The 25266-nt window shown below is 30.3% G+C and overlaps 1 protein-coding gene across 2 annotated transcripts in view; it reads left to right on the plus strand.

Annotated features, from left to right (window-relative positions):
* The window catches only part of LOC129918910 (muscarinic acetylcholine receptor DM1), a 72502-nt gene extending 50560 nt beyond the window's left edge, over positions 1–21942 (plus strand). The window contains exons 4-6 of one of the 2 annotated variants that reach the window (XM_055999672.1): positions 13000–13180; positions 13720–13907; positions 19765–21942. In XM_055999672.1, the coding sequence (XP_055855647.1) occupies positions 13000–13180; positions 13720–13907; positions 19765–20578 (1183 nt within the window). In that variant the 3' untranslated portion in view covers positions 20579–21942. The remainder of the gene's footprint in view (positions 1–12999; positions 13181–13719; positions 13908–19764) is intronic. The other variant, XM_055999673.1, reaches the window with a different exon arrangement.
* The last annotated feature ends 3324 nt before the right edge of the window (positions 21943–25266 follow it).

The raw sequence follows: 25266 nt of genomic DNA on the forward strand, positions 1-25266 counted from the left end.
TTTTATTTCAGATCATTTTTGACAAAATTCAGTTTTCTTATACTTTTATTTCGCTGGGTTTTTTGTTAATTGTTGACGGTTTATTTTTAAATTAAAATACATAGGTACAAAAGTTGTTATTTTTTTCTAAAATTTTAAGAATTTTTCATTTTAAAAATTTACGAAAATGACATGTTTTATACTAAGCTCTTAATTTTGAAAATTATAAATTCATTTGGGTTGTGAAAAAATTTTATCCAAGCAAAACACATCAAATAGTGGGTAAATATAGAACTGTTTGACAAGCGTTATATCACTTTGTTACATCAACAAAATTTATTTTCGTCCTTAACATGATATTTTCATTCCACGAAAATTGTATAACATTTTCTTTTTTCTTTTTGAATAACTTGATTTCATATTACTCAACTGGGGTCAAGCTGTTTCTTCAGTTAGCTAAGGTACTCTAAAGGTTTGAAAATCTAATACTGAAAACCTAAACTTTGAATCTCCTATCGTGTAGGTTTACTCCTAATTCTAACTGCCTTGTCTTCAAGAAATTTTTTTCTCTTGGGGTTATCCTTTTACTTAAAAATCATTGATCGTTAATTAATTTATCTTTCCTTTAATTACAAAGAAAAAAACTCTCCCATAACCTTATTTTAGGATTTTCACTCGGACCGTTAAAAAGAAATCCCTTATGAAAGTGATATACCTATGTAGGTACATAATTTTCATGAACCATTTTCAAATATATAAAACCCAACCAAATACGAATTTATATTTACTGATGTGAATTTTCAAAAATCCTTGAATTCGAGATTGAATTCGTACGAGTATATGCTGAATCCTTGAGAAAGAATAACAGACCCAAATATACTCATACCTTCTGCCTTTGCACACATAATTCAAAATAAATCTACGCCTTCTATTCACAGTCCGTATACAGTCCGTTCGTTTTACTACTATTTTTTTTCTGTTCAAACAAGTTTCATTAATAAAATGAATCCTTTTTCTCATATCCATGGGAATATGAATAAACACAAATGCAGCTCCATTCATTTTATACTTGAAACAAAAAAAAAAAAAAAAACATAATAAAACAAAAAGAATCCTTTAACATCCTCCAACACAAAGTCCTCATTTTCCACCTAAGGGTTATTACTTAATCCACCCAGAGATACTTAACTGTACAAATTCTGGTCCAAACACTATAATTCATGAGTCACCCTTCGGCGCTTTTTCAAAGACTAGATGAGAGAGAGAGCTTGGTTGAGAATTGAGAATTAGTGTGGGGAGGGGATGAGAGATAGTATGCCACAAAGCACCCTGGTGCCCTAAACAATAACCAAAAAACTATACATAAAGCACTCCCCTTTTGGACGTTTTTAATGAGTTCGCAAGCCAACCCCCGCAAAAGTAGGTTCGTCCTTACCCTTGTCACCGCATCTTTATGGGCTTTTATCATGTTCTTTAGTGTTCTCGCCTCCTCGCAAAACATCGATTGTGTATATGTGTGTATCCATATTGTTTTTTACCTGGAGGCAATGTTGATGGCGTCGTGGTAGCCAACTTGAAGAAGGAGGGTACCTATGTAGGTCATAGAAGCGAAGCACCAGCTTGAAATCAGATATACTATATAGAGGAAACATTGGCATCCGTTGCTGCCTGTTAGAAGAGACATATCCTGTTGCATTGTGTGCCAGCAAAGCACACAAGTCTAGAACTCTCAAAGTGTATACAAGATACATGAACGAACAACCACACTGTTGTAGGGGGGAGGGGGGCGACTGAATGGAAGTAGGTAGAACCAACGTCTATTGGAAGGAAATACGCGTTCTCGAGATAAACAGGTAAATATTATTTGTGTTATTAACTTCACTAGGGAAGAGTGTGAGACAGGTTGACGGTGACTGTGACTTTCGGAACAGCTTGACAAGGATGCTGTCGGTGTTCCTTCCTCTTTACATTTTGTTTTGGGTTAAGTTTAGTTTTTTTTTTGCTTTTTTATTTTCATTCCACTTGTCGTTTTCTTTTCTTTCTTTCGTCCTTTTTACCTTCTGATGGCTTTCATTGTCTTCCATTTTCTGACAGTGTCACTTCTTGAAGTTGCACATATTATACCGTTGTTGGAGGGATCCTTTCAAATATTTTTTTGGCCAAGGAATAGTTAGCGTAGGCGTTGAAAGGTATACTCTGTGTAATTTGATGGTTTTGCCTTCTTCGTTTTTTTTTTTCTACTTCATGCTTTCACAGAAAATGCTTGAGATCATTCTGCAAAGTCCCCATTTAAAATTTTGTCTTCATGTTTGTAGTGCAGATGAATCAAAAAAACCTGGTGCCTGCGTACGTCATTGTGACGTCGAATGAGAAAGAAACCTCCGAAATGGGGAAGTGATTTCGCTTAATGATGATGACACAGCAGGAGGGCCGTTTATAATGTTTTCAGGAAATGGCAGTCTTTTGGCAAAGAGAAAAATAAAAACGCCTTTGCAAAAGAGCCTGAGGTAAGTTTTCAACATCGCGAAAACTTTGAGAAATCAAATATGGCGGCTGGCTTTTCTTTTCGGATGTTTTATGCGACAAAACGAAGTTAATTTTCATGAGGTTCCCGAAGTTCTTATATGTATGTATATTTTTTTTTATTTATATTTATAGCAACTTTATAGTCGTAAAGCTGCTATGTGAGCTTCTACAAGACACTATAGCATTGATATCCTGATCCCATTATACACTGTGGTTAGGAATAAAGGTTATCTTCCAAAAGCTATAAATTGAGTGCCTAATATGGATTGACGATGTACAACAAGAGCCTCATTGCAGAAAACATTTTGCACAAAAAAAAATGTATGTGTGCGTATGGTGTGTGGGTGTGAAATCCTTGTGGCATAAAAGTTTTGCCTTCTTCAAACAAATGAACTTTATTAATGAAGACTGGTTGAATTGCTGCGTTAGCTTCTTGTTTGTTTTTGTTTTTTTTTTGGCGGCAACGCAAAAATGGGTTGTGTGTGTGTGTTTGTGAGTAACTAAGAATTACCTACATTCTTTTTTTTTTTTCATTTTGTAAGAGAAAGGTTTTTGGCTTTGGAAAAACATCTTGAACATTTTGTTGTACTTGGAAAAGAGCAACTGACTTATTATGGTTTATGTGTGTTGGGTAAAAGTTTTGAGAAAAAACACAAACTAATTGGTGTCATTAGTTAGCAAAGTTAATGTGCGAATTTATATTTATATTTTGAAAGTTTTTTTTCTTGTTTATTATTATGTTATGTTAACTAAATTTGAAGTGATAAAAAGACATCAAAAATTTGAAAATGAATTTTGAGAAACAGTTGAAAAATAAAAAAAAAAATTATCTTCAGAAAATATTTCAACATTAGCGTTACATATTATTATCTTCGAATAAGTTTCAAAACATAAGTTAAAACAAAAATTCTTTCATTGTGTGGTTTATTGATTGCCTCTTCCGATTTCAAGAACACTGTTTAGCGTAAAGAACGTTAAAAATTGCCGCTGTTGTCGTATTGTTTTTTTTAAGTTTATATTAATAATATTTTTGAGAAAAAAAATTTTATAAAAAATGTTTTTAATTTATTTTTATGAATGGAAACAAAAAGTTACGTATACACCACAGTGACCCATTCTAATAAATGTAGTTTGTACGGAATAATTTGCATTAGATATGAAAAAAGGTAGACTGCTCTTAAATGCAATGAGAGAGGGGGTTAATCAACCACCACTTCTCCCTGCTTTGGCGGAAGTTGAGATATTCTAAAAAGTTACAATAGAAACAAAATTAAAATACAACCGAAACACAAACAATATGGTTCTATAATTTTTTGACGTGATAACGTCTTTACACGAAAAAGTATGATTCATTCTCATATAACGCGACAAATCTACTATTGTTTAAATGGTTGTATCCTGAAAGTGAGCACTAAAAAATGGATTTCTAAAAATTTAATCATTTAATAATCATTTTTAGCAAAAAACAAAACCGACTTCCATGGATCAAAACTGGGTTTTATGGTTTTTAAAATAGTTACTATGGCTTAAAGTTAACGAAATTGAAATGGGACCACACTGCAGCCACCAGCTTTCCAATACAAAAAGAATTACCAAAATTGGTTCACTCAGTCCAAAGTTATGCGGTAACAAACATAAAAAAAAAAAAAAATACAGACGAATTGAATACCTCCTTCTTTTTGGAAGTCGGTAAAAAGTTAATTAAGGGTAAAATGACATACATAGAAAAAATTATTTGAAACGGTTAGTGTAATAAAGTTGATTTGTTTTAATCGCTAGATACCTAAATTTGTTAGAAGAATGGCAGAATTGTTGAAAAGAATTCTAAGAAATTTAAATACAGCATAATGAACGGTTTTTTTTTAAACTATGCAGGGGAACTTCGAAAAAGTGGTTGTAAATAAGTAGGGTAATTTGAGTAGCCTAAACCAATAGAAGGGTAATGAAAAAAATTAGGAGTGTAATAAATTAGGAAAGCTTGCAAAAACTCATAAAACTTATAGGTCGGGTGGGCTGATCGACTTCAAACTTGGTATGTAGCAGGTTTTTTTTGGAATAAATTTGTTTGATCCAAAAATAACGGTACCTCTCAAAAAAGTCAGAAAAGTTTAAAATTCGAAAAATTCAATATGTATTAGACAAGGACTATCTTTAATTGATTTTTCGAAATTCATTATTAACGGTCCCTGCCATAGAACGGTTTCACTTTACTGCTTTTAAAAATACAAATTGAGTTCTGAAAGGTCACAAAAATTAAATAATTTGGAAAAATTTTCTTATAAAAAAAGCCGCATTTTTTAAGTAAAACATTTTTATTTCCGTTATTTTTGGAATATTCTCAACTATGTTATACCATTTTGAAAAGAAAATTGAACACACCAGCTTTTAGGATAACTTGCCGCAATGACATAGTGCATTTTTTTTTACACTACGGTTCATTGAATTAGGGTCATGTCATTGTAGTTGTTCAAAAAAGTTATATTTGCTTTGAAACTGATGCAACTGAGTTAAAATTTTTGTTAGTGGGGTTATTCAAGGTTCCATAGCAAAAGAAAAAAATTAAGATTTGTAGTCACCGCACATTAAAAACCTTCACAGGGTGACCATTTTTTCAATTTTTTATTTTTCGAAAGCCCATAACTCACAAAATATATTGCTACGACTATTTTCGTTTCGACGTTGAATTTTGAGACAACCTGTATGTGGTTGTGGGTCGATTCAAGTTTCAAAAGAATGGAAATATATCTTTGCTACCGAGTACAAAGGGGTTAAGTCAAAAATGATAGTTTCCCAGAAAATGCGGTTTGAGTAATGTATGAAAATCAATGAGTTTTTGAGCATTGATCCGTTTATTTTACCAAATCAAAGAAAGTAAAGAACATATTCTTATTTGCCAAAAAAACTTAAAAGTGCAATTTTGTAACTTAACCCGTCGACAAAGATAATAATGTATTTATTTTGGAGTCTTGTAAGCCGCGAGTACCTACTTTTTATATTCCTTCCTCTTCTATTTATTAAAAACAAAATATATTTTACCTTCAATCAAAAGCTGTAAATTTACGATAATCGAGATGTTTTATGAGAATTTATTTTTATTTCCCTTATCAATTTTTGTAAGTGCTTCAATTTTACTCCAAAAGAAATTCTAACAATCTATTTATGTATATATGAATGAGAAGAAGCAGTAGGTACCTACATAATTTTATTTGGGTTTGAGCAAGTTCTCCCTCATACAAAAACAAGTCCATAAAAAACCTAGAATGGGTTTTGAATAAATAAATATATTTTTGGGGAAATAAAGTGAGATTCAAGCAATTTGAACGAACTGATTTAAATGTTTTTTTTTTTTTTGTGCATAAGTGTTTTGCCTTTATTGCTTTTTTTGCAAAGCAAAAAGAATGTTTTTTTTTTTCAAGTGTCAACGATACAGTTCTAAGATTTATATTTTACATGTACAGTACATGGATATAATTTATCTAAGTCAGGATTCATATGCTCGGATTTTTGTCTTTTCGTTTGTAAAGAAAAAAAAAAAAAAAAAACAAGAGGGTGAAACGGAAAGGAACACAATAAAATATGGAGGCTGCGAAATTACCATTTGATTCTTTTGTGCTCTTTTGCGCTTGTTTGTTATTTGTTTGTGGTTTGTATATAAAAGTGGTCGTGTGTGTTTCGCACTTGACAAGATGAAACATTTTAATAAATTGAAAGTTACGGAGTAAAATAGACAAACAATACGTTTAACCAAGTATTCAATTTGAATGGATATAAATTATTCATTAAAAATTGTTTCCACGAAATACTCAACCATATATTGATTTCGTGATTATTGGTAAACGCTTAGTTTTTTTTACACAACACAAGCTTTTTCGGCCCAATAATGAAACTTTGCTAAAAAAGTATGTTATATCGCTGGCTGAGAACTATAAGGGCTTGGCCACACCGAAGGGTACATGCGGTAGCGGTACAGGTGATTGTATGAAAAAAATTCCAAATTGGAACAACAAAATTCAGCTGTGGAAATTTTTTCATACAATTACCCGTACCGCTACCACATGTACCCTTCGGTGTGGCCAAGCCTTAAGGTTGTATGTTTTATGGAACCCCCTGACGACGTACAACCTTATAGCTCTGTTGAAAAACATCTTCATTTTTATTTACGACAGCGAAAAATCTTGTAGTTTTTATAAAAAAATTTCGAAGTTTTCACATTTACATACATACACCGAAAAAAAAACAATATCAATTTAACATTTTTAAATATCAAATTAACATTTTTCAAATATCAGCCAAAAATGCTCTATAAAATGTGTTTTATGATATTTAAAATGTTAAAACAATATTTTTATTATCAGGATGATAGGTATTTAAATGTCACATTTTGGAATTTTTTTTATATTTTATTATCATTTTTTTATATCAATTTCTCATTCCAAATTATTGAAAAATATTAAATAAAAAATTCTTAATGTGTACTAATTTAAAATGTATGATTTACTGAGAAAATTTGATAAGATAAGATTTTACTTCACATAGTTTGGGAGAAAATAACAAAACAATTATATCACCTATAATAGAAAAAATAATATCACCACTATATTGTAAAGAATATTCACTTTCAGTAATGTTTTGAAAAAAGAAAGAAATTACTTAAAAGGGACAAGGGACGGATTGACAAATAAAACAGCAATAACAGTTAGAAATAAAGTGAAGTATCATACGACTGACTAACAAGCAGAACATTTTAACGACCCACAGTGGTCTAAAACCTGGCCAAAAATATTTAGGCACATTTCCCACATCAAATAGGTACCAAATGACCAAAAAGTTATTCGGAAGGAAAAATTTTCATTTTCTTGTTACAGTAAAAGCCACTTAAGTGCTTACGCACTTACCCCTGGATTAGCCGGGAGAAAAAAAAATATAAAAAATCAGAAAATGCACGTACAATCCTGTGCTATATTAAAGTTAGTAATCTCTTCTTTATTTTATTTTTTGACTTAAGTTGTTTCATCAAATAGTTTTTGAGAAATTAAGTTTTAAAGATGAAATTTTGAAAAAAAATGTTTACGTTTTTTAATTGATTTTGTATAAAAAAAAACCCAACTTTCAACATTAACTGTCAATTAAAAACTATTGGTGCTATTTATTAGAAATTTGAAGTACTATTTCGATAAAGCAATACTTAAAGATTATATAAGAAGCTTGAAAAGAAAAAAAAAATTGTTTGTAGAGCTTTTATGCAATCTTTTTCGGTTTGTTACAGAAATGTCACATGGGGCTAAAAGGGGTTAAATTGTTTTTTATCTCAAGAATATTGTGTTCAAATTGTAGGTCTCTTAGAGCCAAATTGACCAAGTTATGAGTATTTTAATACTTCCCTTAGGAACGTTTTAATCTTTTAGTCCAGAGTTCAAAACTTTAAATCGTTATCCCCACAACTAATGTTTTCAACGCCGCCGGTGCTCCTCATAACTTCAAAACTACTGCACCGATTCTTTTGAAATTTGGAACACTATTTTTTTTACATATTTTTAAAGGTATCCCTGGAAAATTTTTCTCAATAAAATAATATTTATAAAAATCTATAAGTAAGGGTCGCTTTTGAGGAGTTTTTTTCAAGGGGTCTTTATTTTCGGGGTGCAAACTTGGGCAAACTTCTGAAATGCAAGTTTGTTCTTCATATCCAGCAGTTCTATAATATATAGTTTATGCAATCTTGTGGCGTGTTCCGCCTTTTTTAAAAAACACTAATGTTAAAAAAAAACAACGAGAAAAGTGCAAATTTTTTAACCCCTCCCTATGAAAAAATAGAGTTGCATATACAATTATTTTTTTTTTATAATATCATTTAATGTCATTCGATGTCCATATAAAAATTTTTCACCAAAATCATTTTGAAAATTCTTTTTTCTTTAAATCGAAAAAAAAAATTCGTGTGTACCCAACAAATTGCCGTTTATTTATTTGTGAGGTGGAGCTTTTCATGGGAAAGGGATGCAACAAACAATAAAATTCGCATTTTCAGCCAGAAATAGACAAGAGTTCCACTCAAGTTCATTCTATTATTATTCATATATTTTAAAAACTCTTATAGTTTGATTTCCTTTAAGTATGAACTTTAAGTTCTGGGGGGGGGGGGGGGGGGAGGGGGGGGGGCACGTGCCCCAGTGCCCCCCCTGGATCCGCCGTTGCAGGGGGACATAGACCCACGTCACGTGAAGTATTTGTTTCTTATTTTGAATTAATCTGCAAGCTCTAGTATTTGCAAAATGCATTTTATTGAATCGATATGAATAAATTATTTCTTCATTCAGTTTTCCAAAAGGTTTCTGATTTTAGTAAATATTAAAAAATATTATCAAAATCGAAGCTTTTTCTGAGAACTTTCCTATCGAAATTATTATTATTCAATAGTTTGTCATTTGTTTTAATCCTCAAAATTTATTTTACATTATATGTATATTATATTACATTTACAATTTATATTACAAAACTTAAGCTTTTAATGCAATTAATGAAGCAATTTATTTGAATTAGGTACTTAAGTTATTTATTTTTTCATTAAAATTAAAATTGTAAAATTCCCTCAAAATCCTAAAAATTCACAAAAACAGTGGTTGTCTGTAAGGTCGGTTTACGAACGATATTAAATTTAACTTGATAACGTTATAAGAATTTTTTTTTTTAAATTGCATACTTTTTTGAACTGAATTGAATTAATATCACTGAATTATCATTATTTTGTATATGTAGTTAAGTCAATTTTTGAGATTTGCAATTTTTTGGGATCAAAAATATCATTGATAAAGAACATAAACATTAATAGTCCTAGTTGGCTACCTTGAGGCACACCAGATGGTACAAGTATTTGGTTTGAATGATGATCATCAAAGTAAAACTGAACTCTTAATGTTAAATAAGATTTTAATCAATCCAAAAACTGTGAATTAACTACCAGTTGAAAAAGTGTGTGCAAGGGGATGTACCTAATGGTTAACGCGGTAAAATGATTTAGCAAAACCTATTTATATAATTTCGCTTCAGAGAATAGATTCAAATTATTTTTTTTACATATATAATTTGTCAATAACGAAAGATTTGTATTAGTAGGCCTTCAAGAAATAAACCCGTATTGGATAAATCATATCCAAAATATTTTAACTCAAAAGTAAGTAAGTTTTTTTTTTCAAATAATTTTGGTATCGTTCAAATTTTGAAGTTTAGGCTATATCTACGTTTAAATTCTTTATGATTAAAACTGTCGTGTTTTTATAAAAAGTAATACAAAATACAAAACATGTCTTCTTTTAAGGTCGGAGAATACGCAACTTTGTTTCAACGCTGAAAAAAACTCTAATAACACTCGTTTTTCTCCTAAATCGTATCACATTTGAAAATTTAACATTAAATTTTAGTTAAGAAACTTATCTTTTTATAAAATGTTGGGTATTATCTCTAAGGTAGAATCGAGGGATCGGGAACCCCCTCTTTAAGATAAAAATTAGTGTTAAGTTCTCATGGAACTTATAAAAAAAAAAACAAGTAAGGATCTCTTTTATATAAATGTACATCGATTTTTTTTTTGTGAATCCCTAAATCACCTTCGCTTTTATACATTACATATACCCACCTATATACAGGGTGTCCCAAAAGTAATGGATCAAACGAAATATGCTGATTGGGGAACTTAGGGGCTCTCAGAATTTGGTAACTTGTTCATCCCAAATCCTAACGGTTTTCGATTTAATGCAATATTTGTGAAATTTCGAAAAATTCCTACTTGGCAACAGTATTTTGCTTCCTGCGCCCATTATTGATTTTTGTTTTTTTAAATTCTTTTACAAAAACATTGCCAAATAATTAGGAACCATTAATTTATCAAAAGATTTTTTATTCCATGCGCCATTTAGCTGCAAATTAAATAACAGTTTCAAGTTTTATAAAAAATCTATTTTTTAACTTTTATTGGAGAGCAACACCGCAAAAAAATTTTGTACGGTGTGACACTGGTTTATTATTTTAAAAACTTGTCCCAGTATTGCAGTTTTCAAAAAAGTATAAATGTTTCCAAAGTTGAAGTTAGATCGCAAAATATTGCAATTTTAATTCAACAAAACAAGGTTTTTCAGAGCAAAAATTCAAACAAAAATAAACAAATTTTCTTGAACAGTTGTTTGTTTATTTCTCTTTGAACAAAAGCCTCTATTTTTGTTTGAATTTTTGCTCTGAAAAACCTTGTTTTGTTGAATTAAAATTGCAATATTTTGCGATCTAACTTCAACTTTGGAAACATTTATACTTTTTTGAAAACTGCAATACTGGGACAAGTTTTTAAAATAATAAACCAGTGTCACACCGTACAAAATTTTTTTGCGGTGTTGCTCTCCAATAAAAGTTAAAAAATAGATTTTTTATAAAACTTGAAACTGTTATTTAATTTGCAGATAAATGGCGCATGGAATAAAAAATCTTTTGATAAATTAATGGTTCCTAATTATTTGGCAATGTTTTTGTAAAAGAATTTAAAAAAACAAAAATCAATAATGGGCGCAGGAAGCAAAATACTGTTGCCAAGTAGGAATTTTTCGAAATTTCACAAATATTGCATTAAATCGAAAACCGTTAGGATTTGGGATGAACAAGTTACCAAATTCTGAGAGCCCCTAAGTTCCCCAATCAGCATATTTCGTTTGATCCATTACTTTTGGGACACCCTGTAGATATGGGGTTATAATGTACTTCAGAAGATGACCCTTAAATTTAATTGAAAACATAATGCACCCCCATTTTCTTGAGAATCTATATTATGTCCTTCAGCAAAAAAAAAAAAAAAATAAAAATAAAAATCTAAAGAAAAGAAAAAGAAAAAGGATGTTAGCACATACATACCTCTACATTGTAGGTCTTCATAAATGAAAGTGTATACAATATAATTTATTTATATGCGTGTTGAAAAAAATAAAATAAAAAATACTTCAAGATTATGATGTCTTAGTAATACTGAGTGTTATATCAAAGGCACATTGGCCTCCTAGATCCTTTTGTAACACCCAAGTATTCCAAGAAGCTGTCAATTTTATAGAAACAAACAAAAAAAAAAAAGGATTTTTTTCTTTCCTTTTATTATGAAATATATGTATGGTTAAATAAACAACATAAAGCTCTGCCCCTTCTGTCACCTAAAGGCAATTTAGATTATATTGTGTGTAAAGCCGCTCCTGCATTAACAAAATCCCACTTCTGATCTCTCTCTCGAAGATGGCAAGGACAAAATAATATGAAGGACACGTTCAACGTTGTCATTGTCGTCGTTGCTGTAGTGGTTTTCGTCATTGGCCCGTTATATTATATTGTGTTTTCTTTAAAAAAAAAAGTCCAATAGATGATTTGCTTGCTGTGTCAATGAAGCACTCCTTGTTTTCAGTTTTTTTTTTTATTTAAATGAAACTTTTTTAAAGAAATTAAGACGTTAAAAAATATAATAATTTCATATATCCATAGTGATATTGGCACGGATCCAATGCGGGTTAGATGTCAATTATAAAACTAAACCGATATGAATACCTTAGTCCTTCCAAATCCTGCCGCCACCGCACAACAATTTTGTGCAAAAGGACAATAGACCCATAGGCAAGGCACATCCACAAAATGGAATCCCTGCTAAGCGTGCACATAATCATAATCCTAGACTTTTCATCTAAGAGACAATTCCATCTTTTATAGCCATAGTCAGGGTAAAAGAAACAATCGAGGGGAGTATTAGGGAGTATTACGACTTTCAGTACTGTGGTATTTCTAAAGCATTCTATCGCTGAACATTCTTCTTATCAAGAATGAAAATGGGAACAGAAGCTATTTGAGAGAAGACGAAAAAAAAAAAACACAGGAAAATCATAAATTCCTGGGAAAATTTAAAACGGAAAGGACAACGAAGAAGAAGATAGTAGTCGTCGTCGTCGTCATCGGGAATGATGATAACGGTGCGGTGTCCGTGGTAAAAAGCAATGAGCTTTAAAATGGGAAATTAATCCCAATGATTCTTGAACAAGGTGGGTGAAATAAAGACGCCCTCGCCACCGATTGACAGACTATCCGGGTGACTGAATGTGATCCTTCGGTAATGAAAAAATATCTCACATAGGTCGAAGAACAGATGTCCTGTTTTCTAGATTCCTCCCTCTGGCTTCATGGATATCTTCGTTGTCGTGGATGGCAAAGATGGGGCATGGAAGGAATTTTATTGTACATTTGGGAATGTCTATTAAAGAAACTTTGAACAGACAGACAATATGGATGACAGTTACACTAGTGACAGTCAATTGCAGGTCAGGATTAAATTCGATTCTTATTTGCTCTTGGGGAGGTATTTTCGAGGGTGGACAGGATTTTTCGTCCTTTTCAACTTTGTTTTTTTTTTTCGGGGGGAATTTAAATTTAAAATTGAAAAATTGAATTTATTTTATTTTTCTGTTTGTTTGTGTCTCGTTTAAGCGATGAAAATACTGCGGTTAACCACCATGGCATGATGTCCATTTCGCATGTTGGAGGGAATGACCATGATAATTGGCGACGTCCTCGGTCTGAGTCATCGGCCGATGCCGAGAGTGTTTACATGACAAACGCTGTTCTCACAGATGCCAGCTATCATGGAATCCATTCGCGGAGATCGAGTGTAAGTATATCCTGTGAATTTGGCTTGAACTCGGGTCACATTTTCTTCTTTTTTTTTCAACAATTTTACGATTTGATTTGGTTTTGTTTTGGTTTTTTTGTGTGGTCTACCATTAACTCTTCTGGCTGATTTTTTTTTTCTTTTGTTGGGTTCTTGCCAAATAGAATAATGACAATCGGGGAGCTGATTGTCCTTAATGTTTGCCCTACCCCGTCTCCTTTTGCACACAAGCCCAGAGGGTACTATTTGAATGAGTTTTATTTTGGTGTTAGACGACAAGGACATGATTTTGATTCTCTACATGTTTGGTTCCGTTTTTTTATGGTTTTTAGTGTTTAGTCAGCGATTTTGATATCCTCTATATGGTGGTAGAAAAGTGTTACTCACGTGATAAATGGCTCCAACACTACCACAAAATAAATGTTCTTTTTCATTTCTTGATTTCTATTTTGACAAAACAGACATTGATTTTATGAACTTAGTTTATTTTTCTTTTCTTTTTATAAATTTTTCTTTCAATCATTTCTTTTTTTTTTTAGATAAAAAGTGGCAGCAATATAAGGAAATCGAATAAATGTTTTGGCGGAATCAAAGAATGGTGTATTGCGTGGTGGCATTCTGGCCGTGAGGATTCTGATGATTTTGTTTATGAACATGAGGATCCCTCTGATTTAGGGTATGCAACACCTGTAACCATAGAAACTCCTTTACAAAGCTCCGTATCCAGGTAGTAAAAGCCAAAATAAACAAAATAATATAAAAATTATTTGTTTTGTTTTTTTAATTTTGTTATAATAATTTGTGTTGTTTTTTGTTTTGTTTTTAAAAATAAATAATCAAAATTAAATAAAAAATTATATTTATAGTTGACGCAATTTGTTTGAGTAAACTTGTACAAAATTTTGTAGCGCGATCGTTTTTGTTGTCGTTTAAGAAAGTTTGATTTTTCTTTTCAGATTAAGAATGAATTATTTCAGTTTTGGTTCTTGTTTTGTTTTTAAGTCTTTTTTATTAGTTTTAATTGAAAAGAAAGGCAAATAAAAATGCACATTGCACTGATTTTAGCGCACAATGCACTACTTAATTACATGGAATTTTGCAATTTTTATTTATGTTTTTTTGTTATCAACTCAGAAAAATATAATTGTTTGGGTTTTAGGTGAAGTGCTTTTGGTCTCTTCAAATAGTAAGTTATAAACATTTTTGTTACTTTGCTACCGACGAGTTTCATTAAAAAAAAACGAAAACTTAAAGTGCGGTTAAAATATCCGCCATTCCATCTGATTGCAGAGTTAAGATAGGTTGTTCGCTTTTTGTCGGTAACCATTTTATTTTTTTTTTTTAAATGTCCAAATTTCTTCGCTGATCTAAGTTTAATTGAGAACGAACTCCAAAACGGGAACAAAAAACGAAGAAGTAAAGTGGCCCGTTTTGACATTTCGAGAGGGGTATAGCCTCCTTTCACTTCAAGCAAATGGTTTTTGACGCCCAAAAGCACCAAAAGCTCCATGATGCGGCGAAGAGAATGATATACAGGGTGTCCCAAAAGTAATGGATCAAACGAAATATGCTGATAGGCCAACTTAAGGGCTCTCAGAATTTGGTAACTTGTTTATCCCAAATCCTTACGGTTTTCGATTTAATGCAGTTTTTATGAAATTTCGAAAAATGCCGACTTTGCATCAGTATTTTGTTTTCTCCGCTCATAATTGATTTTTGTTTTTTACAATTCTTCCACTAAAACGGTGCCTAATAATAGGAAATAATTAATTAATCAAAATATTTTTTATTTCATACGCCATTTTGCTGCAAATTAATTAACAGTCTCATTTTTTATAAAAACTCAATTTATTACTTTTATTTCAGAGCAGCATCCCGAAAAAAATTTGCATGGTGTGATACTGGTTTATTATTTTAAAAACTTGCCGTGTTATTGCAGTTTTCAAAAATGCATAAAAGTTTCCAAAGTTGTAATTAGAACAAAAGATATTACAATTTAAATGCAACAAAACAGGGTTTTTCAGAGAAAAATAACAAACAAAAGTCGAGACTTTTATTCAAAAAGAAATAAACAAACAACAGCCGAGAAAATGTGTTTATTTTTCTTTGTTATTTTTCTCTGAAAAGCCCTGTTTTGTTGCATTTAAATTGTAATATCTTTCGTTATAATTTCAACTTTGGAAATTTTTATACATTTTTGAAAACTGCAATAACACGGCAAGTTTTTAAAATAATAAACCAGTATCACACCATGCAAATTTTTTTCGGGATGCTGCTCTGAAATAAAAGTAAGAAATTGAGTTTTTATAAAAAATGAGACTGTTAATTAATTTGCAGCAAAATGGCGTATGAAATAAAAAATATTTTGATTAATTAATTATTTCCTATTATTAGGCACCGTTTTAGTGGAAGAATTGTAAAAAACAAAAATCAATTATGAGCGGAGAAAACAAAATACTGATGCAAAGTCGGCATTTTTCGAAATTTCATAAAAACTGCATTAAATCGAAAACCGTACACAGAGAAAAATATGACCCGCTAAAAACTAACAGATTGCCATATTAGACCAGGGTCGATAATTTTTGAAACCAAAAAAAATCATAGTAGAATGAAACCCATTGGAAAAGGAGGTGAATATGATGAAAATTAAAGGAAAAATAAATTACGGGCGAGCCGAGTTCGGGAAGTGGGTGGGTTGAGTTTTTAATGGTAAAAAATGGTATATCTCGATTTCCGGCAAAACTACAAATCCTATAGAAAAAAGTTGTATGGCAAAGTTGTAGGTAATAAAAAGATCTACAACTTTTGTATCAACAATTTTTTCACATAACCTCAAAATTTATGTGAAAAATTCAAAAAACCGAGTTTTTGGTTTTTTATTTTTATCTTTTTCAAAAACAAAAATTTTTCTACGAAAATTGGTGAAAACTTACTTTATAATGTCGCAAATACACTGTAATTTATTTGATTTAAAATATTAATTTGTTCACCTTATATTGACTTAATACCAAAAAAACACCCTAATTTTCAATCGAAATTTCACGTGTCAAAATATCAGCTTTTTTCAAAAAGTCGGTGCGCATTTTGTTCGTTAAAATGTCTATTTTCTGATGGTGTAAAAAAAATTTTACATTAGTATACTATAGAACATGTTCTAGTAAAATTCAAAAAATGAAAAAAGCTTGAATTCAAAAAAAAATTTGTATCATTGTTTACAATTTTGGCCTATTTATTCAAATTTACACTTTAATTACTCAAAAAACGTAAGATTAATCAATGTTACATGAAATCTTACGTTTTTTGAGTAATTAAAGTGTAAATTTGAATAAATAGGCCAAAATTGTAAACAATGATAAAAATTTTTTTTTGAATTCAAGCTTTTTTAATTTTTTGAATTTTACTAGAACATGTTCTATAGTATACTAATGTAAAATTTTTTTTACACCATCAGAAAATAGACATTTTAACGAACAAAATGCGCACCGACTTTTTGAAAAAAGCTGATATTTTGACACGTGAAATTTCGATTGAAAATTAGGGTGTTTTTTTGGTATTAAGTCAATATAAGGTGAACAAATTAATATTTTAAATCAAATAAATTACAGTGTATTTGCGACATTATAAAGTAAGTTTTCACCAAATTTCGTAGAAAAATTTTTGTTTTTGAAAAAGATAAAAATAAAAAACCAAAAACTCGGTTTTTTGAATTTTTCACATAAATTTTGAGGTTATGTGAAAAAATTAATGATACAAAAGTTGTAGATCTTTTTATTACCTACAACTTTGCCATACAACTTTTTTCTATAGGATTTGTAGTTTTGCCGGAAATCGAGATATACCATTTTTTACCATTAAAAACTCAACCCACCCACTTCCCGAACTCGGCTCGCCCGTAATTTATTTTTCCTTTAATTTTCATCATATTCACCTCCTTTTCCAATGGGTTTCATCCTACTATGATTTTTTTGTACTTTTTAATGTTTTTGAAGGCATCGGCACTGGTCTATATTGTTTTACCGTCCATACATTTCATAAGGAAATCTTATTAAAATCAACGATTAATAAGGTTTTTTTAAGGAGATTTCTTATTATTTTTATAGAGAAAATCTTATTAAAATTTGACTGAAAAGTTGATTTTTTTTTGCAACTTAGCACTAGAACAACAATCGCGATCAATATTTTCATGGCAGGTTGGTTCAGGTGGTAAGGCGGGTGACTAATGATTTGAAGTCTCCAGTTCGATTCCCAGCCTGGTCATCGTTTTTTTTATTTTTTTGCAGATTTTAAAACAATAAGGAAAACCCGATTGTTTTAATAAGGTTTCCTTCTTGGATGAAAACCATAGAGAAATCTTATTGTTTTTGTTCTATTTTATGTGGTCTATTTTTCTCTGTGTAAGGATTTGGGATAAACAAGTTACCAAATTCTGAGAGCCCTTAAGTTGGCCTATCAGCATATTTCGTTTGATCCATTACTTTTGGGACACCCTGTATAGTGAAAGCGTTCTTGACCGAAAGATTTTTAAATTTTCAGCGACTTTATGACTTTCATTGATTGTGTCAACTTCATTTTTCTTTTTATTTGGTAAAAATAGTAATTTACAAGTTTGTAAAAAAAGAAAAAAATATCTTAAAAATAGGATTTTTGCCATTTTTTTGATAAATTTCGAAACTCATGCGCGACCGGAAATCCCTAACCAATTTGAACCAATTTTTTGTTCTACTGAAAACTTATGTAGCTCATAGAAGAATTTCCTAAAACTATTATATTCAAAAACTAAGATGTTAGGGTGGTCAACTTTTTTTTTGTAAAAATACACCTTTTTTTCAAACTTCAGAGCCGACTGGAAGATATGTATGAACCGATTTTGGTTATTTTTTAAACCCTTCTTAGTCTTCACTATATTACAATTTGAAATTCGAAAAAAAAAGTTTTTCGGCCCACTCCCCCATACATTATACATACATTTTGGCTCGACTTTTTTGTCGTTGCAATTTTGCAGATATGTATACATATTTAGCTCAAACTTGGATCATCCTGACAGCATTCTGCCAGTGTGTTCTGAAAAACCAATTGCCAACAGTTTGACTGCTGGCTTCCGGCTATCTTTATGGCACAGTGTCTTATCGTTTCATTGTACGGTATAAAGCATGCTCCAAAATCTATTAATGCTATTAATGTTTTATTATTATTTTTAGTCGAGTACAATTAAGCCTATGGCTGTATCATTAAAAGGTCAAATAAGAAAGTTAAAAAACAATTTCACCGCTCTCGATTACAACAATTTTTCAATCGGAATTGCTGTCTCATTTTAGATTTTGCTCAAACTTTGTAGGGATATTCTCTAGGACTGTAAGGAAGCAAATCCATAATGATTTTAATTTTAAGTTGAGTGGTTTTCCCGCTACCCGCATTTGAAATTTTGCAAAACCTAATTTTCATGTTACTATAGTTTTGCGTCAAGTGAAGATATCGAGTTGATTTAAGATTTATTTTGTTGAATAATATCTATATTTAATATTTGGTAAGTATAAGCCTCCTACATATAATAAGCCAAGGTTCTGGAGCCAGTCAAATACCATGAAAAATCACCAAAATTACCAGTTTTTCAAAAATTGTTTTTAATTCAGGTATAATCAATACGTAATTTTTTAATATTTATTCAAAAATTACTATTCTTAAGTTTTGAAATGCCGTTTCTTCGAGAGAGGGCATTACTCTATCCGTCTTCAGCTCAATCTCATTGTCATCCGAATAAGCCAAAACTTGAACGGACTTTTGAAAAATTATGCTACTAGTGTTTTTCGTTCATAAATATGAACGAAGTTGGTGAATGATGAACGATTTTCATCACTTAAAAACTTCATCATATTGATGAACAATGTTTCATAATATACATGAAAAGGTTCATCGGACTAAAATTGATAAATTTTTCATCATAATGATGACCCTTTTCATGAGTATAATGTACCTTTTATTTTCAGTGTCGTTTAGCAGTTTAAAAAAGTGGTAATTTCAAATCTTTAGTACCGTCTTTGTATCACCTACTATTTCTTCTTTCCATCACAGCAGCCTTCTATTTTGGGCTGATAGATTGAGTAGATTTTTTAACCCTTTGAATTAATTTTCAATAGACCGCTGGTTTTTCGTGTCATCTCTTCTTCCTTCTTAAAATTTGGTGTTCCTATCTCCTCTTTTTGATGTATATCTCATAGGTTAATTTATACTAAGTCGACTTACTCACTTTAACATAGATAAGCTCTTTTATTTTGCAAAATTCCACACTTATCGCACACTTTTTCATTTTCAATTTATTTCTGTTTGAGTTTTTATGTGTTGCAAATTGAAGTTAATAATGAACAAAAAAAAAAAAAAATCAAACAAAAACTGTTTCGTTGTGTTTTGGCTTGAAACTGCTGTTTAGTGTTAGAAAACGAAAATATATTCGTGTCCACATACAATATATTGAAACCAAAAATATTAATTTCTATAAAATTTAACAAAATAATTGATAATATTTATTCTATTTGTTTTTTCCCATTTCTTGTAAAATTTAAAATACAAAAATTAAATTATATCTAAAGATGCACATCGATGAATGTGATTCGTGATCCATACGCAACAGTGCGACCACCTAGTATGATATTACCCGATGTTTCACCAACACCATTACGACCACCGCTTACGCCTCTATCACAACTTCAAGAAATTTCGGGACCACGCGATTCGCGCTCATTACCAAATAATAGCAATCGTCTTGGCTCTCGATCGGTTAGCCAAGACTCCGTCTACACTATATTAATACGTTTGCCGTCAGATGGCGCCAAAACGGGCGACGAACATGCCCCATCAATAAAAATGATACAAGATGATGTTCCTTTACCCGCTATTTCAACAGCAACAGCAGCAGCAACAGCTGTACCACCGAGACGACAATTGCCGTCACGTGACTCCGAATATAGTCTGCCAGTTGTACGAAGGCTTTCGCATGCCCCGCACGATATTCGAATACCGCTAAATGCGAAAATCATACCCAAGCAGCTGGGCAAAACTGTTCAACCCCTCACCGCCCGGCAGGCAAAAAAGAAGAAAAAATCACAAGAGAAACGACAGGAGTCGAAAGCAGCAAAAACACTATCCGCCATTTTGCTTAGTTTCATCATAACCTGGACCCCGTACAATATCCTGGTGCTGATCAAACCCCTCACAACCTGCAGTGACTGCATACCCGATGAATTGTGGGAATTCTTCTATGCCCTCTGCTACATCAATTCCACCATCAATCCTATGTGCTATGCTCTGTGCAATGCGTCCTTCCGGCGGACCTACATCCGGATCCTGACATGCAAATGGCATACGAGAAACCGTGAAGCAATGGTACGAGGTGTGTATAACTGATGGGATTACTTATAAGTAAGGGAAAGGGATGTTATTGTTGTTGTTTTGTTTATGTTTATTTAAATTTTGTTTTTTATCGAAGTCGAAGCCATGTCGATGTCGAGGTTTATTTTTTATTTTGAATTCGAAAAGATATTCGTGTTTTGAGGGCAGCTTAACTTCTTCTTTTCAATTTCATTCATCGCACAAGAACACGTCTCGCCTGCCTGCCCACCGACCTTGCTGTCAGAAAAAAAGGAAAGATTTTTCTCAATTTTCAAAGGACTATGTTGGGCGCTTCAGGCGCTTCGTTCAACTCCGAAGGGATATTCGTATTGGTGTAGTGTAGTCGTTCTTTGGCTTCGTTTTTTGGTCGGTCAGTCAATTTCAGTTGTGAATTGATTTTATGTAATTTATTTTCATTCCCTACAACAATTCCTAGCCGAAATGGCAGCAATTTATTTAAATTTCCGTTCAGGATATTCTAAAGGTTCTTCTTTGTTTTTTTTTTTTTTTGGTTCTCCTTAATTTTTTTTCGTTTTCTTGTAATAACAGGTTTTTTCTTTTAGCTTTTTTGGTTTGGACCGTTAAAGTAATGGCCGTGTGATTTGTTTTCTTCATAAAATGTTCACTTGTTAAGCACTATTGCGGAAGTTAAACGAAAGTTATCCTTTTGAAGTTGGTGTTGTTATTTTTGCTCTTCTTTTCATCATCTAACTTTGGGGTTGTGAAATAGTGTCTATTATTGAAGATGAAAACAATTGGCAGATGTTTAATCGGATGAAAAAAAAAAACTGCTCTTCAAAATAACACAACACAAAAGAATTAATTTTTCCTATACGAAAGTCTGCTTGCTGATATGTCCTCAAAGCTCAAATCAAATTAATAGAAACGGTCCTTTCATTCATTTACACAACAATAGTTTGATAGGGAAATGTTTGTTTGTATTTATAGATACTTTTTTGACAGTACAGTAACGTTCGTTTGAATATAATGAAATGTTGTGAAATCGTTCTTTGTAAGTTCCCAAAGGTTTCCGGGTTTTAAAGCTAAGAAGTTGTAACCAATCTCAAAATGAGTTGCTCAAAATGGCTCATTTTCTATCTAGACACAACGACTAGTTTTGCATTAGAGACCAAATGGGTTTGTTTTGTCTCAATGGGTTATAAGGACTTGGATAGAATGAACTCGAAAACGTCACAATAGTAATAATTTTAATCTCACGTTGGGCGCCACTTTTATTTTATAAAAGTTGATTCAAGCAATGCTTCAAGTGTCCAGATTGCATTGAACCATTTTTCAATTAAGCAAATGCTCTCCCTTTATTTACAAACTTTGGGAATTAGATCTCACGTTGGGCGCCAGTTAAACTAATAAAATGAAACCGATAACAAACTTTTAATTCTGTTTAACCAATTTTCAACTCTGAGGAAGATCATCTAGAGAAGAGTTTTGTTAACATAAATTATATTATGTTATTATGTTTTATATTATATTACATACAAATTATCATTCGAAGAATTGCTATTATAGCAGAATTGTTTTTCGATGAATTATTTTCGAAAAATTGTTTTTCGACGAATTGCCATTCAATGAATTGTCATTCGAAAAATTTTTATTCGAAGAATTATTTTCAATGAACTGTTTTCGATAAAATGTTATTGGACGAATTGTCATTCGAAAAAATGGCATTCGAGGAATTGCCATTCAATGGATTGCTTTCGACGAATTGCCATTCGATAAATGGTTATTCTATTAATTGCTATTCCAAGAATAGTTGTTTTTTCGATGAATTATTTTGATACACTTTTCGGTGTTTTTTTCTTACTTGAATCATTTTGTTAAGCTTGCGGTACTATTTGATATATTTCTCTTGATCTAAGGATTTTCTTTTTCTTATAAATTTGATTTCTAAAATAAATTTATTCCTTGTGAAAAAAGTCTCTAGTATAAACCCAATCGCTTTTCTGAAAAATCACTCCATTCTCACACTGTCACTTTTTATACTTTAAAACATTCACTGATAAATTCCAACTTTTGTTTTTTTTTTATCTGATTTAAACATTTTCGAAGAAAAAGCAATGCACTTGAAACGAATATCATTTAACTTGTAATTCACTTCGATATTGATATAGTGTGTTTAAAACAAAAAAAAAAAACACACAAAAAACCCTTTTTATATAAATAAAAATAATATTAATAATACAATTTTACAAAATTAAGTAAGTGTCTAGAGGTACATAGTGAACAAACAAACAAACAAAAAAAAAAGCAAAAAAGAATGAAATTTAAAATTATAATAAATATAATTAATTAAGTGCAATCAAAATCAAAAGAAAGCAAAATATATTGGTAAATTATATTTGAAGTAATATAAGAAAAAAAAAATACATAAAAATATTTATCAAACATTTTTGTGGAATTGAATAAATTTTATTTATAATTTTTATTATATTTTTTTGATTTGCCAACATCGAAGGTGAAGTTTCGAGTAAATCTTTATTTGTACATTGTTAAAGAATTCCTTTAAATATTGTTTGTTGTTAAATTATTTTACTGTGTTATTAAAAAAAATAGAATTAAAATATTTATTAAAAACAAAAGGAAAAAAAAAAAAAACAAGAAGAGCTTTAATTAATTTTAATCTAATTAAGAATAATTCTAGAAAAAAAATGTGTATTTAAAAATTTTGTAAATCTAAGCTAATACAAAAATAAGTTTAAGTAAAAATGCAGTGATTATTTTTGTTTGTTTAGTTTTAGTTACATAAATTAAGTATTTTGTATCATAATTTTCAATTTTTATTTTTATTTCAATAAATTAATATTAGCATTTTATATTTAAAAGAAAATGTAATTTTTTTTGTGTAAATATGTAATAAGAAGTTTCTACTTTTCAACCAAAAAAAAAAAAACAAAAAACCCAAAATACTAGAGACTATCCCTACTTATTAACATAAGCTGACCCAAAATACAAACAAAAAAATAAAAGAAACTATATACGAAAAATAATGCGCACAATACAAAAGTTTTTACTATTTAAATTCATAACTTAAATAAATGTGAAAATTTTAAATAAACTAAAATGAAAATACCCAATTGTGTATAAAAAAATATTTTGTTTGGAAGTGATTTAAATTTTGTTAGGGGATTTTTGTGAAAGCTAAAAGGTGTTCATTTTTATTCCTTTAAATTGAAATGGAAACCGTACATAACAAAAATTAAGATATTAAATTTTTTGATGCTAGATCATAAACAGTTTGCTGAGTTTTTATTTAAATATTATTAAAAAAAAAAAAAACAAAAGTTAAGTACCTACTTAATTTATTAAATTTTTATTGAAATGATTTGTTTTAATGCAAGGTATTTTTCGGAAAAACAGTTTTCAGTTCAGAATTTGAATTTTAATAACAATACATTTTGAAGATCCACACAAACAGTCAAAAAGCCACCTCTTTTTACTGAACATATTGCAAGATGACCACTGGACGTCAAGAGGCAATATCCTCGGGATACGAACTCAGACCTCTGGTATCATGGTTCATCGATCTAACCTTTGCACAACGGGGTAAGAATGGTATTGTAATTTACTATGTGGACATAACTCCATAAGATCGCAAGTGGAGTTAAGTGTGAACACCTGACATTTTTTTTAGGGAATGGGTTTCACAAAAATGTTGCAAATGTCCAATTTTGGCTTGCGAGAATAATAAATTTAAATCTGTTCGATTTAACGTCGAGAATACTACGTTGTCAACTAGAAAAGCTATTTTTTAAAACTTTTGTTTTGATTAAATTGGGTGAGCTTAAGACCTCAAAACTAGACCTAACAACAGTTTCGTTTGACACCATTTTTTATTTTAATGAATCTCATTTACTTTTAAACGAATAAAATTGTTACAAAATGTTTACCCTTTTCAACACATTAGTTAGTAAATATTTAATTTTTATACCAAGAATAAAAAAAAAAAAACAAAATGATTTCTTTTTTAGCAAACAAAATTCAAAAAAATAACCACCAAGGCAAAAAGTAGATAGACTTATAAATAAATCTTTTGAAAATAAATTTAATAGATAACAAAATACCTATATTAAATGTAAAAAAAAAATAAAACCAAAAGAAATATATGAGAGAAAAAGTAAAATAAAAACAAAAGTCTAATTAAATTGTAAGCCAAAAAAACAAAAAAAAAAACCAACAAATAATTCATAATAGCAATCTAAAGTGAAATTTTAAATCAATATGACTCTAAAACAAAATAAAACCAAATCCAAGAAAAAAATATTTAAAACTCGTATAGACAAAAAAAAAATTATAGTAAAACAAATTTTCATCCGATTATTCCACCATTGTATTTATGTAACTATAAAAAACATTATAAATAATAATAAAAATATGACCCGTCAGTCAGTCAGTTTTGTGTATATTTATTTATTTTTTTAAATAACTCGTTTTTTACATTTAATATTATATAACAAACAAACAAAAAAAAAACAAGCATACTTACATAGAATTAAAAATACGGGTATATGCGCAAAAACCAGCTGCAAAACATTAGTATATAACATTTTAAATAACAAAATAAAATTGATATAATAAATACATAAAAAAAAACTATATCTTGGGAAATAAAATTTAATAGAAGACAAACAAAAAATTTAGTAAGATAAACAAATTAATTTATAAATGTGAAAGTATTATTTGTATGC

This window comes from Episyrphus balteatus, chromosome 4 (genome assembly GCF_945859705.1).
Source record: "Episyrphus balteatus chromosome 4, idEpiBalt1.1, whole genome shotgun sequence".
In the NCBI taxonomy this organism is placed as follows: Eukaryota; Metazoa; Arthropoda; class Insecta; order Diptera; family Syrphidae; genus Episyrphus; species Episyrphus balteatus.